A 13173-nucleotide genomic window follows, 5' to 3' on the forward strand; every position below is an offset into this window, starting at 1 on the left:
CTGGTCCCTTAGCTGATGCAAGAAGAAACAGCTATAACTGAGATACATAACAATGAACTAAACGCTCAAAAAGGAACTTTAGTTATGGAAAAATAAAATACTTGTGAGCTATTTTTAAAACAAAGGATTTAAACCTTGTTTTTTTTAGCTTTATCACCTATTCCAGCTCTTAAAGTTTGTGTTCTTATTTTTTATTAAGGGAGATTTTACCACTGCTCAGCCTCCTATTGAGGAACACAATACTTATCTAACTTAATAGTGTATATCTGAATCTAAGCAATCTAAGCATTTTTTTCACCTAACTTCATAAATAACAAATATTAGCTGGGGCAGATATCTCTTAGTAAAAGATTACTTCTACAATAATAGTTTTATGATAATTATTTCAAGCAATGCTATTTTAGTGATAAAACAGAACCAAAGGGCATGAACTGTTTCTCATCCACATTGGTAAAAGCTCTATTTATGAAATAGCACAGTAGGGTAATTGAGAAAATGAATGAAAAGTAAATATTATGTTTAATCTTTACCCTCAAGCATAAAGTTGCAGACAGGGCTGCTTGACTGCAATAATTTGCATAACATGTCAACAACTTGCATCTAGAATTATATGACAAAGAGAATTTTGAAACTTTAGGTATTGCCTTATAGATTATGAGAATCTTTAGTGGGGAAAGAAACGAGCTAGTTTGCAGGGGGGACTTGCAGAGTTTTGTTTAGGGTAGCAAACAGAAAGGTGATGAAAATTATGTTTTATTTTTGATATTTTTAGTTCAGTTGAATCATTATTTGCCATCAGCGTGAATATATTGTCTGACAGCCAGGACTGGGTGTTGGTTTTGGGGCTTTGGGTTTTTTGTAGGTATTAAGGAAAAGTTTTTCATCTTCCATTGTACAAAAGTGACTCCGCTACTTGAAATAGTCCCTCTCAGAATTGCCATGACTAGCCAGAAGTTATTTCCAACTTTATCTTTAAAAAAAAGTTAAACAAATGTTAACAAAAACTCACCCCCCCCCATCTGTAAGAGTATAATATTCTGTTTTTCCTGTAAGAAGTCAAGGATATACATTTGAAAGATGTGATGGGTCTAGTTCTGTGATTGCCCATTTTAAACCTGAAATACACTTGAGTCTGCAGAAAAGACTTGTTGTCACAATATGTATGGAGAAGGAGACTTCATTACTGCCCTGATCCTGTCTCTTAACATTATTTGGAACTTTGGGGTTTCTTTGTCCTCTCTGCAACAGTTACAACCAATAGGCCTTTGTAAAGTGGGGTTTCCTGCATGTACCTTCTCGTAATATGCAGTAGTTTTTCTTAACCAGTGAGAGCTTTGGGATAATTTTGCTTGATGCTGGCAGTCAAAGCCAGAAATAGAAAGCAAAAATCATTGCAAAATTCCATGCATTAGCTAAATATTATTACAGGGAAAGCGAGTCTTCATATTTTTGCTTCAGGGTTCTCATCAAACGTGTCTTGCATTACCTTTTACTAAATATCTCTTTCACTGTATTTGCTTGTGTTAAACAATTGGGAACAAATTTGGCATGTAGTTTGTTTACTGCTCAACAATGAGGACTACTAAACAATTAGAAAGTTTGTCCTAGACTTCAAGCTGCAGATAATATCTCTAGCTTCCTTTTAATTTATTTTTTTTATTTGTTTAAAGCAGAATTCCAGAATCCAGTCTAAAAGGGAGCTATGTATTGTGTCTGAGGCTTTAGATCTTGTAGAGATTGGATTTATCAAACTTTTGTTGTTCTGCCTTTAAATGGCGTCACTCGTCTGCAGCCTGCAGGCCCAGACTATGCAACTGATTTATTTTGTTTTATTTTTAAATGTGGGAATTGCTTTAGGCATTTATGCTAATATTCATATTTTCTGAATTAGTGTTGTATTGTTACAGCCATTTTATTGGTGCAAACTACAGTATTCATGCAATTGACTGAAATGGGAATGAACTGCATATTAGAGATTAGTATAAAAGTTGCGATAGTTTTTAAATCTAGATTTAAAAAAAACAAACAGACAAAACTAGTAGCTGCTATGTAAAAACTCTATCTGTTGCTGTTCTTCTCCCATTCACCTGACAGTCATGCTCTTTGGAGCTCTTTAGATATTGTTGTGGTTCAGAATTTTTGTAGCAAAGTAACCTGTTCTTCAGGGGGACACTTCTTTTTTTTTGGTTGGTTGATTGTTGGGTTTTTTGTGGGTTTGTTTGTTTGTTTTTGTTTTGTTTTCCTTTTGATCACTGGCAAAATGTGACACTCAGAAAATAATTTCTCCTGTCCATCAGCTCACTTTCAGAAAAAGCAGCTTATTTTTCCTGCTAACTTTTAAGCCAGATTCCTTTTAGAGCAGAGGACTTGAAGGGATTTACTAGATCACAAAATCTGGTCCAAGAGCATGAACAGGAATCATGTTCTAACCTGCATTATAACAGCATAGTCAATGTATTTGATTCTTTTTTCTCTAGTTGTGGTCTCCTTGTTGCATTTGTAGACCTGATCTTGTTTACTGTCTGAGCTTTAGTTTGCTGATGGGGGATAGAAATTGTAATTTCACAATTTGAAGTGAACATAATAGTATGTGGGTGCTGACACCATGAGAAGTGGGAGATTCCCAAGAACAGGCTCTAGCTCATTCTTGCTCTTTGGGTTTCTAAGAGAGAACAGTGTAGTTCTACTTCCTTTGGAAAGGAAGTTTGGTCCTAGGTAGGCTCACACCTGAATGCAGTTGCAACATTGTTTTGGGAAAGACCACTTTATAAAGCTATTCTATTCTCAGTTTTCTTCTTTTGATTTGTTTTACTCCTGGACAACATCAGTTCCATTTCTACTTTGTTTTTGCAGAATATGAGTGACAAGAAATGTACACACTCCGGATGAGCTCTTGCTAGTTTGTGGGACTTTTGCACTGGATTTGCGTTTGATTTTTAATTCACTTTGTTTGTCAGCTTTGGGATAGTTTTCTTGTTCAAAATAAAGGCAACAAAGGACTCTCACTTTGTGTTGACACCATCAAGCTTAAGTTATGCTATTAATATGAGATGTTTCAGACGAGCAATAAGGATGAGAGGTAGTATCAACAGTTTCCCCAACACCTTCCATAGTGACTTCATTTTTTTCGGTGTTGTTTGAGTACACAGCTTTAATGAGAATTTTTTGAACTTTTGTTATGTAAAATACCTCATTGTTTCTTTGTGTTGCTCTGCCTTTTCTGCAGGTATGGTTTGGTAGCAGCACCAGTTAAAGAGATTCTGGTTTTTGTAAATTTTGTATGCACTTTTTTTTTCCTGCTAGAATACAAGATACTTGTTCCATTGTTAATAAAGACATACTTTGTAATGTAGTGGTTAGGAAGATTTGATCCCTACCTTGCTACCCAAGATCTACTTTATTTTGTAAACTTTTATAACTGCAAAAAGTAAACCGATAGCACCTTCTTTTTACAAGAAAATCTCATAATCTTTGACCCAGCTTTATCTGAGTTCCAGGCTTAAATGAAATTTATGTTCCATTTAAAAAACATTTAGAGGGATGATAACCTATTAGAAGGCTAGTGCAGGATATCCTGATTATATTTTTTGAATTACATTAGTTTCCTCTTTGAATTCAGAAAAATATGACTATCCTATCCTATATCAGTCCATTCAACTTCAATTTTTAATTCCAAATAGCATATTACATGGATTAGACAATTGCGTAGGAATTTCTTGTTAATTTCTGACAGATGGTGTCAATAACTATGACTTGAATTTAGGTCTTTAATCTTGTTAACATCAGTTATGACACACTTTTTTTCTAATGTTATAATTTTCAGTTAATGAGCAGTAGTTTTACTGTTGTGCCATTCCACCCCAAAAGGGAAGGGAACATGCAGGTGCAGAGATGCTGGTGGTCAAAAAGGAATTACAAAAGTCAGTAGGTCTGCAAAAGTTTATTAAGTTTTATTAGTAAATTACACACTTATTGAAATTGGTATGTTAGTCCCTTATTTTTAGTATAATCACAGTGGTGGGTTTTGAATAAAGGGATAGGGTGAAAGAGAAGAGACTGAGAGAGATTAAAGAGAGAGGAAGAGGAAGAAAGAAAGATCACCAGTCCTTGCTCCAGTGTCCACCCAGATAATGGGGTATCCAGGCTCCTGAGGCACGTGCGTCTAAGCTTTGTGGGTGTACCTATTTATAGATAAGTTTTCCCTGCTCTAAAGATAAGTTTCTTGCTTTCTATGCAAATTAGTTATCATACACAGTGCATTCTTCTAGACCTTTCTGGAAATGGGTCAGAGGGCTTCGAGGGTCTTTGGTCATTTTGATCTCCCAGTACTGGTTCGGCTTTTTGGTCCATGCCCTTTTCTTGACCTCGTTCTTGTGTTTTCGCTGTACTATGTTGTGCTTATCTCCAGAAGCCAGAACAAGGACGTTTGTTCCAGAAAACTGATGCCCTACCTCCATATGGTTCCCTTCTCCAGCCACATCCTGTTACTTCTCACAGGGTGTTATTACCACACACAGCTATCCAGCTATTGGTGTTTGAAACATATACCGCTTATCTCCTGGGCTTCTACAGCTGTATTTTCACTTCACTGTAGCTAGTTTGGCATGTATGAGGAAAAGAGATGAAATATCTTCATAATCAATGGTTATGAAGGTTTAAGAGAGGAAAAACTAAAATAAAACAATTGACCAGCTAACCACATCCTCAGAAAACCTATACTGTAAGTACTGTGAGTTTCTCAAGTTTCCTTTCCTAAGCAACTCCAGGGGCATAGTTCTAGGTCAGGCTTTTTCTTCTCTTCTATTGCTCAAACATCAGTGTACAAACCTGTGTCTAAAAATTTAAGTGAATCAAAGCTGGCAATGAATCAGTGAATCACAGGGCAAATATCTTCTAGGCAGTCTTCTGGTTTTTTAAGACGTGAATTGGATCATGACAATTCTTTACTCTGGATAAATTAATTCTACTTTTCTTAATCTCTTTCTACTAATTATTTCTAAATAATTCTGTCAGTGGGACTGTAGATAATGCAGCCTGTTGATGCTAAGATAGGAACTGTGTAACTTGAAAAAGTATGTGTATGCTTCCTGACTGCAATAAAAAAAGAACTTGAACTTACAGTTCTAATTGTCTGGCTTTTCTTTTTTCCTCCAAGTTACTCACAAAGGTTTTCTTCAGTGTATTTAGTATGGTGTTAAACTCAGCACCCAAGTAGATTAAATATTAAGCTCTTCCTTCTACGTAATGGTTGTATCCATACATTGAAAAGTACTTCATCTTGAATCACGTCATTTTACAGATAAGAGCCCTTTTCTGGCATTACTTGCTTATCCTAACAATGATATAAAATTTACATCAAGTTTAATTCAAACAGCTTAGAGCTGTATGGAAGACAGTCTGTGAATTAATTGTTGCTTTTACGCTTGCAAAACCAACATGTACAAAAGTCTATTTTGATTGTTGATTTTAACTCCCTAGAGCAAGACCTTTTGATGGCTTGATTTTTTTTGTATTTTTTTAATTTGGAAACAAATAAGCTTTATGACCTTTTATATTACTTTAAGTGATCAAAGAAAACCCCAATGTGTACGTGGTTATTTTGATTTTTAAATAAAATTCATATTGGCGCCTACTACGTCAAACATTCAAATAAAATACAAATTCTCACAGTTTTAACTTACATCAAAGACGGAAATCATTGTGTGGTTTTGGAAACCAAAGCAATTCTAAGATAGACACAGTTGGAATTTTTTTTATTTGACAGTGTGTTTCATACACTTAGTAACATCAGTGTGAAGTTGAAAGTGTGTGTTCTAATGAAGGAGGAAGACTAAGGGAACCTTTATAGTGACACTTTAGGATTAAATTCAGCTAAGTGATACAGTTACTTACACCTTTAATGAGTTATTATACAGCAGAAGAAAACTTAAAAAACAATAAAATTCCTCATTTTTAGATTTGTATATTACAAAGTACTGTTTCTTGAATTTGTTGTTAGTAATGCAAAATATCTTGTACTTTTTTCTGCAGATCGGTGATAATAGTTGGGTTTCTTTTGGCAGGTTGTCAAGTTGTTAAGTAACAAAAGATCTCAAGCTGTTGGAATATTAATGTCTAGCCTTCATTTAGACATGAGGGACATTCAGCATGGTAAGTGAAATAACTATTGCTAATTCTCAGATCACATAATTGATAATCCGGAAATGGTAATTATTTATATCTTTTGATATGTAAAATAAATTATTATGAGGCCTTTTATACACTCATTTTTTTTCTGAAAACAGTTTTCTCTGACATTTATTTTCTCCTTTCAGCATCAGTTATATAAGTGGTATATAACAGAGACACTTTGAATTTTGGTCTTTCTGAGGAAGAAAGAGTGATATGTTGCTTATTTTAATTCAGATAGCCTTGGGACATATCCAGAAAACTGAATTATAATGTTTAATTTATTTGCTTTATAAAATAGTTTCTATATTTAGTCTAGCACAAACTGTGGAGTTCTTTCATCTTCAACAGCATTTTTTATTAAGCAAGATCTTTTGGGGGAGTGTAATAGTTTTCACATTTATGCTAAGAGACAGTAGTGCAAAAAGGTGAAAAGTGGAATTGCATTTATATTCAGAGCATCCCTTATGTTTCCCATAGGCTTTGGATAGATTTGAAGCAGATTGAATTATCCTGTGAAGTGCCAGCCTATCTATTAAATAAATGTGGTTTCAAGTATAACACAGACTTCATAAATCACAAAAACATCTTGTGAACTTTCTAGGCAACATATTTACAGCCATGCGTTCAGTTTACTGTGATTTGCTTATTTTGTGAAATTATTCATAAATAGAGTAAATTTGAGAGCACTCTGTCAGCTAGTGAGTAACTCTTAATCACAGTTTTAAATTTTTATTAAACTGTTTTGATGGTTACTAGACTTCCTCAAGCTGAAGCACTTAAGATGGTAGTCATAGAGCAAGGCGCCAGTACTGGCGCCAAGAAGTACTTGGTATTTCCAAAGCTGGCAGATGTAGTTCAGTTAAGTCATAGAGCAAAATCTGAAAACAATGATATGGTCCTTTCCTTCAGTCAAATATTCAGCTCGGTTTCAGTTAATAATGAAAACCTTATGAAAAAAAGGAGTCCGCCTAACATCTGTGTCTGTGGTAAAGCCAACACAAGTTCATTGAAAATTTGCTTGCTTAACATGCAACACTAACAATAACATGGCATGAATGTCAGTAGTTGAAGGGGTCAAACAATATTATGCTTAACCTTTATCCTATTACAGTATTAAGCACACATGATCATCTAAGAGCTGTGTGCAGATTTTGTATGTTCCTCTTTCAATAGCTGTTTTCTAAAACCAAAAGTCTTTGCAAAGGGGAATTTAATAGTTCTCTTATTCCCTTGCTGTGCAGAAGTGATTGAATAAACATGAGAAAACTTTTGTCTGGTGGCAGAATTTGGGGAAATGATTGGAAGATCCTGGTGCTAAATTTTTTTTTCAAAGAACATAAAATAAGGCATGGAGGAAAAGTGATGAGGAGCAGGAAAGAAATTTGCGTGGTGGGGGCAAGGAAAATAGAGATCTCACCAAGAAGTATTTATGGCATCAGTCACTCCATGCAGAGCCCTCTGAGTGATCTAACTATAGAGCCCATGCAGAAATTATAGTATCACAATCCCAAGGGATTGAGCCTATACCTTTATGTGGGCGCTATTTTTACTTCCTTGTTAAAGAGGTTTTACATGTTTTTGAGTGGTTTGTCTGCTGTAGTTCAAATCTACTAACAAGAAGGTGCTATCAAAAATTCAGATAATGATAAAGAGTGCCTCTGCTAGCAAAAAAAATCAGTTGATATGCTTGCGTGTTTATACATTAATATTTAAGTTGTATGACAATGACTACAGAAAAATAAAGGAATAAATGTTGTTTGTCCCATGACCCAGGGTTTTAGTAGTGGTCTTGAGTTTTTGCCATCCTTAATGTATATGGACATGTACATTTACACACATCTCACTCAGTACAATACAAGCAATGGTTTTTCATAAATTTGAAATGCAGTCAAATGAAACTTCTCCCTGCCCCCCTCCAGACACCCCCAATTTGTGGCACTAAGCAACTTTCTTTATGGGCTGTCTTATAAATATTCTCTATATTAAACACAAAGCATATCTCTGGTCTGCACTGTTCATGCAAGTTGCAGAAGAACTGGGTTTGGGTTTTGTTGTTTTTCTGGGGTTTTTTTTGTTGTTTTGTTTTTTTGTTTTTTTTTTTTTTTACTGGCCATAGAAAAGCATCCAGAAGAGAGAGAAACCTACAATGCAGTGTGATATTCCATTTCTTGGTTTGTATGTTATTGTGAGGGTTTTTTTCTAGTTCGTTAGAAATATTTTAAAATGGTACATGAACAGAAGGGAAACAAATTTTGCTGGGTACTAATTCACCTAATAAATTTAGGATTCCAAGTTTTAAATCATATTGTGTTTAGATGAAGATCTTAAAATTTTAAGTTGAGACCTGGTCAAATGTTGATTTAATGTCCTGTAAATTTTCTGTTGTTTGGTTGGTGGTTTTGGTTATTTTTATTTGCTTTTTAAGATACAAAACAATGATGAACTATTGTCTGTAAGAAATAATCCTTGATGAAAGACTGTTTTGAAATCTTGAACATGTGAATCATTTAAGATATTTTCTTAACTAATCTTGAACACTTAGCTACTTTTTCATGCATGTGTGATCAGATGGCATTTCATGAAATATCTCATAATATTGAAATACATCCTAAATAGATTTCTTCAATGATATCCTTTTTAAGTGTCTGCTTGTAGAATTTCATTTGTCTGCTTCCTGCTTTGAAAATAGGTTTAGTAAGACAAACTCCCAGACCCTGTCTGCTCTTAAAATATTTTTAAAGTGTGAAAGAAGTAATAATCAGAGCACATTTTTTCTGAACTCTAGTATCTCTTCTAGTAATGCTTTAAGGTAAGGTAGATTAATTTTTGTTGTTATGGTTTTTGGTTTTTTTTTTTAGTAGATTCTAATTGCTAACAGAACTCCCAGTTATTTTATCCAGTAAAGGCTAGAACTGTAAGAAATGTTGGTCTCTTTATTTTCTGTGCCCTTTCTATGTTATTAGTACAAAAATGAGTCTTCGTGGTTTCTCTGATTTCACACAAGGTTTTACTGATGCATGTTTTTTTGCAGTCATCTATCAACTGTGCAAAACACTTTATCCAGGCGTTTTGCTTGCTTTTGTATTTTCACTATACCGCAAATATCCTTTATCCAGTATTATATTCCCACTGGAGATATTGCTGTATTTGGCTGCATGATATGGCCAAAGTTTGAGAAATGCCAAACAAGCGCTTCTTTCATATTTTTCCTTTATAGTTCAGATTTTCTTCTTAGAGAAAAGACTTGAGTTTTAACATTAATCTTTGGGGTTTTTTCATAATATTTCAGAGATGCAATTATGCATAAATTAGAGATCCAAAAAGATTCCAGTTAATTTCTTAGAGCAATCTATGATGAACACCCTATATAGTAAAATATAAATACATGTTAAGCCTGTGTCTGTGTTTAGGGACCATGTCTTGTAAATAAGATATCTCTTTTTGTTCAAGTCGTCTGTCAGCACTTGAAATGGAACAACTGTTTGAAATTGTAACTATTTTGCAGAAAATAGGACTGTCAGGAACTTTTCCAGTCCCCTTGCTTATACAGTTTATTCTCCTCTGTGTTTACAGCTCTCATTAAGTGCTGTAAGAATAGCAAAAACTTCTTCTCTGTGTGTGTAAAAATAGAAGGAAAAAATGAAACCGAAGATGTCAGCCAAGAAAAAAAACAAATTTTGCATTTCAGGCAGCTAGATATTACATTTATTACACATTGAGATTTGTATCTAGGAGTTATTTCCAATATGGAAATTAAGCTCTGCTTCACCAAAATCATCTTCTTAATTCTGAGCATGCCTTGCAATTGTTGAAAGTAAAAGTCTGTCAAAAATGACATATGCAGTTCTCTGTCTTTTGAAGTTGTCTGTAAACGTTTCCAATTCAGAAAGTTTCTTTTAACAGGGTTTGTCATTTCAGGCATTGTATTGCTGCAATACTCTAACTATATTTCTGTAGGGTTTTGCATACCACATTGTGATTGCCCTGGCTCTGTTGGAAATAGTTTGAAGATTTCTGCCTCTGAATTTTGGACCACTTTCTCATACCCTCATTTAATAAGTAATTTTTCCCCCCTCTCTGAGATACTGGTAATCTGCAGAATTTGATGGAGCTACCTGTCCCACTCTAATAACTTTGGTGGGGGGACGGAGGAAAGGAAGGCTTTTTATTACAACCCTCAACTCGTTGGTCAGTGGTACTAGAAAAGCAGATTATATATAAGAATGTAATAGGGAACGTAGTAGTAGGGAACAAAATGTAGGCATATTGACCTAACAGCTGGTAAAGACTAACACTGTAATTGGGATTAGAGATTATTTTACTGGAAGTTGTATCTGTGGCAAAGTTTGTTCTGCATACAGCAGTACAACTTTGAACAGTAAAGATATCTTCTGCCCTGAATTCAAGACAGATGTGCAGGAAGTGAACATACTTTAAATGTTAGTAAGAAAAATAAATGTTTATTCTTTAGTATTTAGCTATTAGTGACAAAAGAACATGAGAAAGTCTTGGTTTTGTTTTCTTACTTGACAGCTCACACTGACACACAGAAATGATGAGCAAGAATAGACTTTGTCAAAGGTTTAACTAAACGATTTCACTTGAGAAAGATGATAAAATGTCTCTTACGGTGCATTATTTCAGTGTTCTGTGCAGGAATTATTCACGCATTGAACTGTCATGTAGTCTAGGTTCATGAGATGCTCTACATGGAAAGCAATCCAGAAAGAATGACTCAGTATCTGGAAAATAAGACTCAAGATTAGTTTATTTTATGGAAAGTCCAGGGGTGATCTGAGCATTATTTATCCTAACAACAATATATGTGTGTAAGCACAACCATTTGAATCTCATTATACCCATTCTTGACAAATATTTCAGTATCTTCCCAAATGACATTTTACGGTTTAAACAAGTTATAGGAACAAAACAATAGAAGATTAGATCAAGTTTTTAGGCCACTGTTATACTAGAAAGGAATCCTAGTTTTAAGATTGCTTTAGAATTTCCCAAAATCATTATTTCTGTGCATTTAAGTTATGGAAAAAAATGTTGGCTGTAGGAAGATACACAGAAGATTTTTTCCGTCACATGGCAAGTCTGTCATTATTTATTAAATGAATAATCCATAGAGTGATTGCAGTCAGTGCAGGTTCATTATAAAGTATGAAACTTTACCTGTTACTTCTGGTTTATTAGTAGAGAATTTAAATTCTCTAAATGTTTCTTTTTTTTTCTTAATCAAATATTGTGCATGCAGACAACCAAAAATTTAAAAGAATATGGTTTAAACTTCCCCCCAGTAGCCTTTCCAACATCTATTTAGATTCTTCTGAGACATCTCCAAGTTAAGATTGGTTTGGTTCTGCATTTTTCAGTCTTGTGAACTACCACTTCCTCAAAACTTCACACCATAATTCTCAGTCTTATTCCTCTATTTCTTCTTGGCTTTATGCTCCCATATTCATTACATTATGCCTGCTGTTAGATTGTATGCTTATGAGTTTTATTTGCTTATAATTACTTTACAAGCTACTATTGGGAAATTATTGGTAAGGAAAACAATGGAATACAGAAAATTACTTCTATAAAAGACAGACCAGAGTTAAATTAGAGTGCCACACATATGTATTGCTGCAGATGTTTTTGTTGCTCTGATGCTGTCAGTATGCCCACTATGTTCTGTATTGAGCAGTGAGTTTGAGACCCTAGTCTGGCCACTCCTGCCAGATGCAGTTAGGGGGGAAGGACAACAAAGGTTCTTGGAGTGAGGTGTGATTTCCAATGGATGTGGCATAAACCGCTGAGCTGTGGGTAAAGGCCCTGAAAGCTTGCCCTTAGTATTTAAAGTCTTCTTTCTATATTCTGAGATTTTCTGAAGTTTAGTTCACAGTGACCAGAGGCCAATAAAGCAATAGCAGCAGTTGTTAAGGGGAAAATACAATCTTGGTTATAATTTTCTTTTAATATATGTGCAATACATCAAGATAATGAAGGACAGGAATAATCTTATTGTCAAGAAAGAAATTGAATGCTTTATGTAATATATCTCTTTGGAATTTACACTTAAAAACAAATTTATAAAATTAAACCACTTTTCTGTAATGTAAAATGTTTTTTAAAGAAGTTAAGTTTTGGGTTTTAAATGAAGAAAATTATATTGAGTTTTTTCACAGTATTTGAATCAGCAGAAACTAATTACTGCCACATTGGATAGTTTGGATAATTAAAAATTTTGTTGTTGTTAGGAACATATGAATGTAATTTAATAGAGAAGTTTTGTAAGAAAATGTAACTGCATTGTTTGTCTGTTGTTTCAATTGAAACAGTTTAATTTTTTTCTTGGAAGTCAGATCTAACTTTGAAAATTTGAGAGGAAAGTTTCAGGAAAGTTCTGTTCTCCCAAAAGAAAAAAAAAAAGCAGTACTGTTATTTTTCATTTATGTACTGTGTACTCACTCAGAAGAGGGATGATTACAGAATTCTAAGCATAAAAGCAACAAAATGTGTGCTATTAGTATTAGTACCATGTAAAAATCTGGTGTGGAGGAGGAGAAAAAGACCACCTTGTCTCTCTTCCATAGCAGAAATATTTTCCACTGGTCATACTCTTATATGCTGAACTACACAGAGGTTTTAGCATTATTAAAATTAAGAAACACTTATTAATGGACTAAGACCTTCCCATAATGCAGTAACACCTTTTTTTTTTTAAACCGAAAGGTTTAGAAGAAAACTTTGCTTGCCACAACAATCCACTTGTGATTTGTTCATGTGTGTGTTAGGTTTGAATATGTTTGTAGACACAAAAAATTTGTATTTGAAAATTAATGCCACTTACATGTATATAGCTGTTAATCTAATTTAAACACAAGGTATTTGAAATGAGGATTTAAAAAAAATTGCAAGATGAATTCCTTTTTTCTTTTTCTTTTTTTTTTTTTATATTCACTGTACCTATATCTGTATTTTTCTTACCATTCCTTTTTTTAAAACAGCAAT

General features: G+C 34.0%; 1 protein-coding gene across 4 annotated transcripts in view; it reads left to right on the forward strand.

The window, feature by feature from the left end:
* The window catches only part of FMN2 (formin 2), a 177009-nt gene that overhangs the window by 81314 nt on the left and 82522 nt on the right, over positions 1–13173 (forward strand). For all 4 annotated transcript variants that reach the window (XM_051783770.1, XM_051783772.1, XM_051783771.1 and 1 more), the window contains one exon: positions 6063–6150. In XM_051783770.1, the coding sequence (XP_051639730.1) occupies positions 6063–6150 (88 nt within the window). The remainder of the gene's footprint in view (positions 1–6062; positions 6151–13173) is intronic.

The sequence above is a fragment of the Manacus candei genome, unplaced genomic scaffold, assembly GCF_025592945.1.
Source record: "Manacus candei isolate 608988 ecotype Guabito, Panama unplaced genomic scaffold, ASM2559294v1 h1tg000017l, whole genome shotgun sequence".
NCBI classification, from domain to species: domain Eukaryota; kingdom Metazoa; phylum Chordata; class Aves; order Passeriformes; family Pipridae; genus Manacus; species Manacus candei.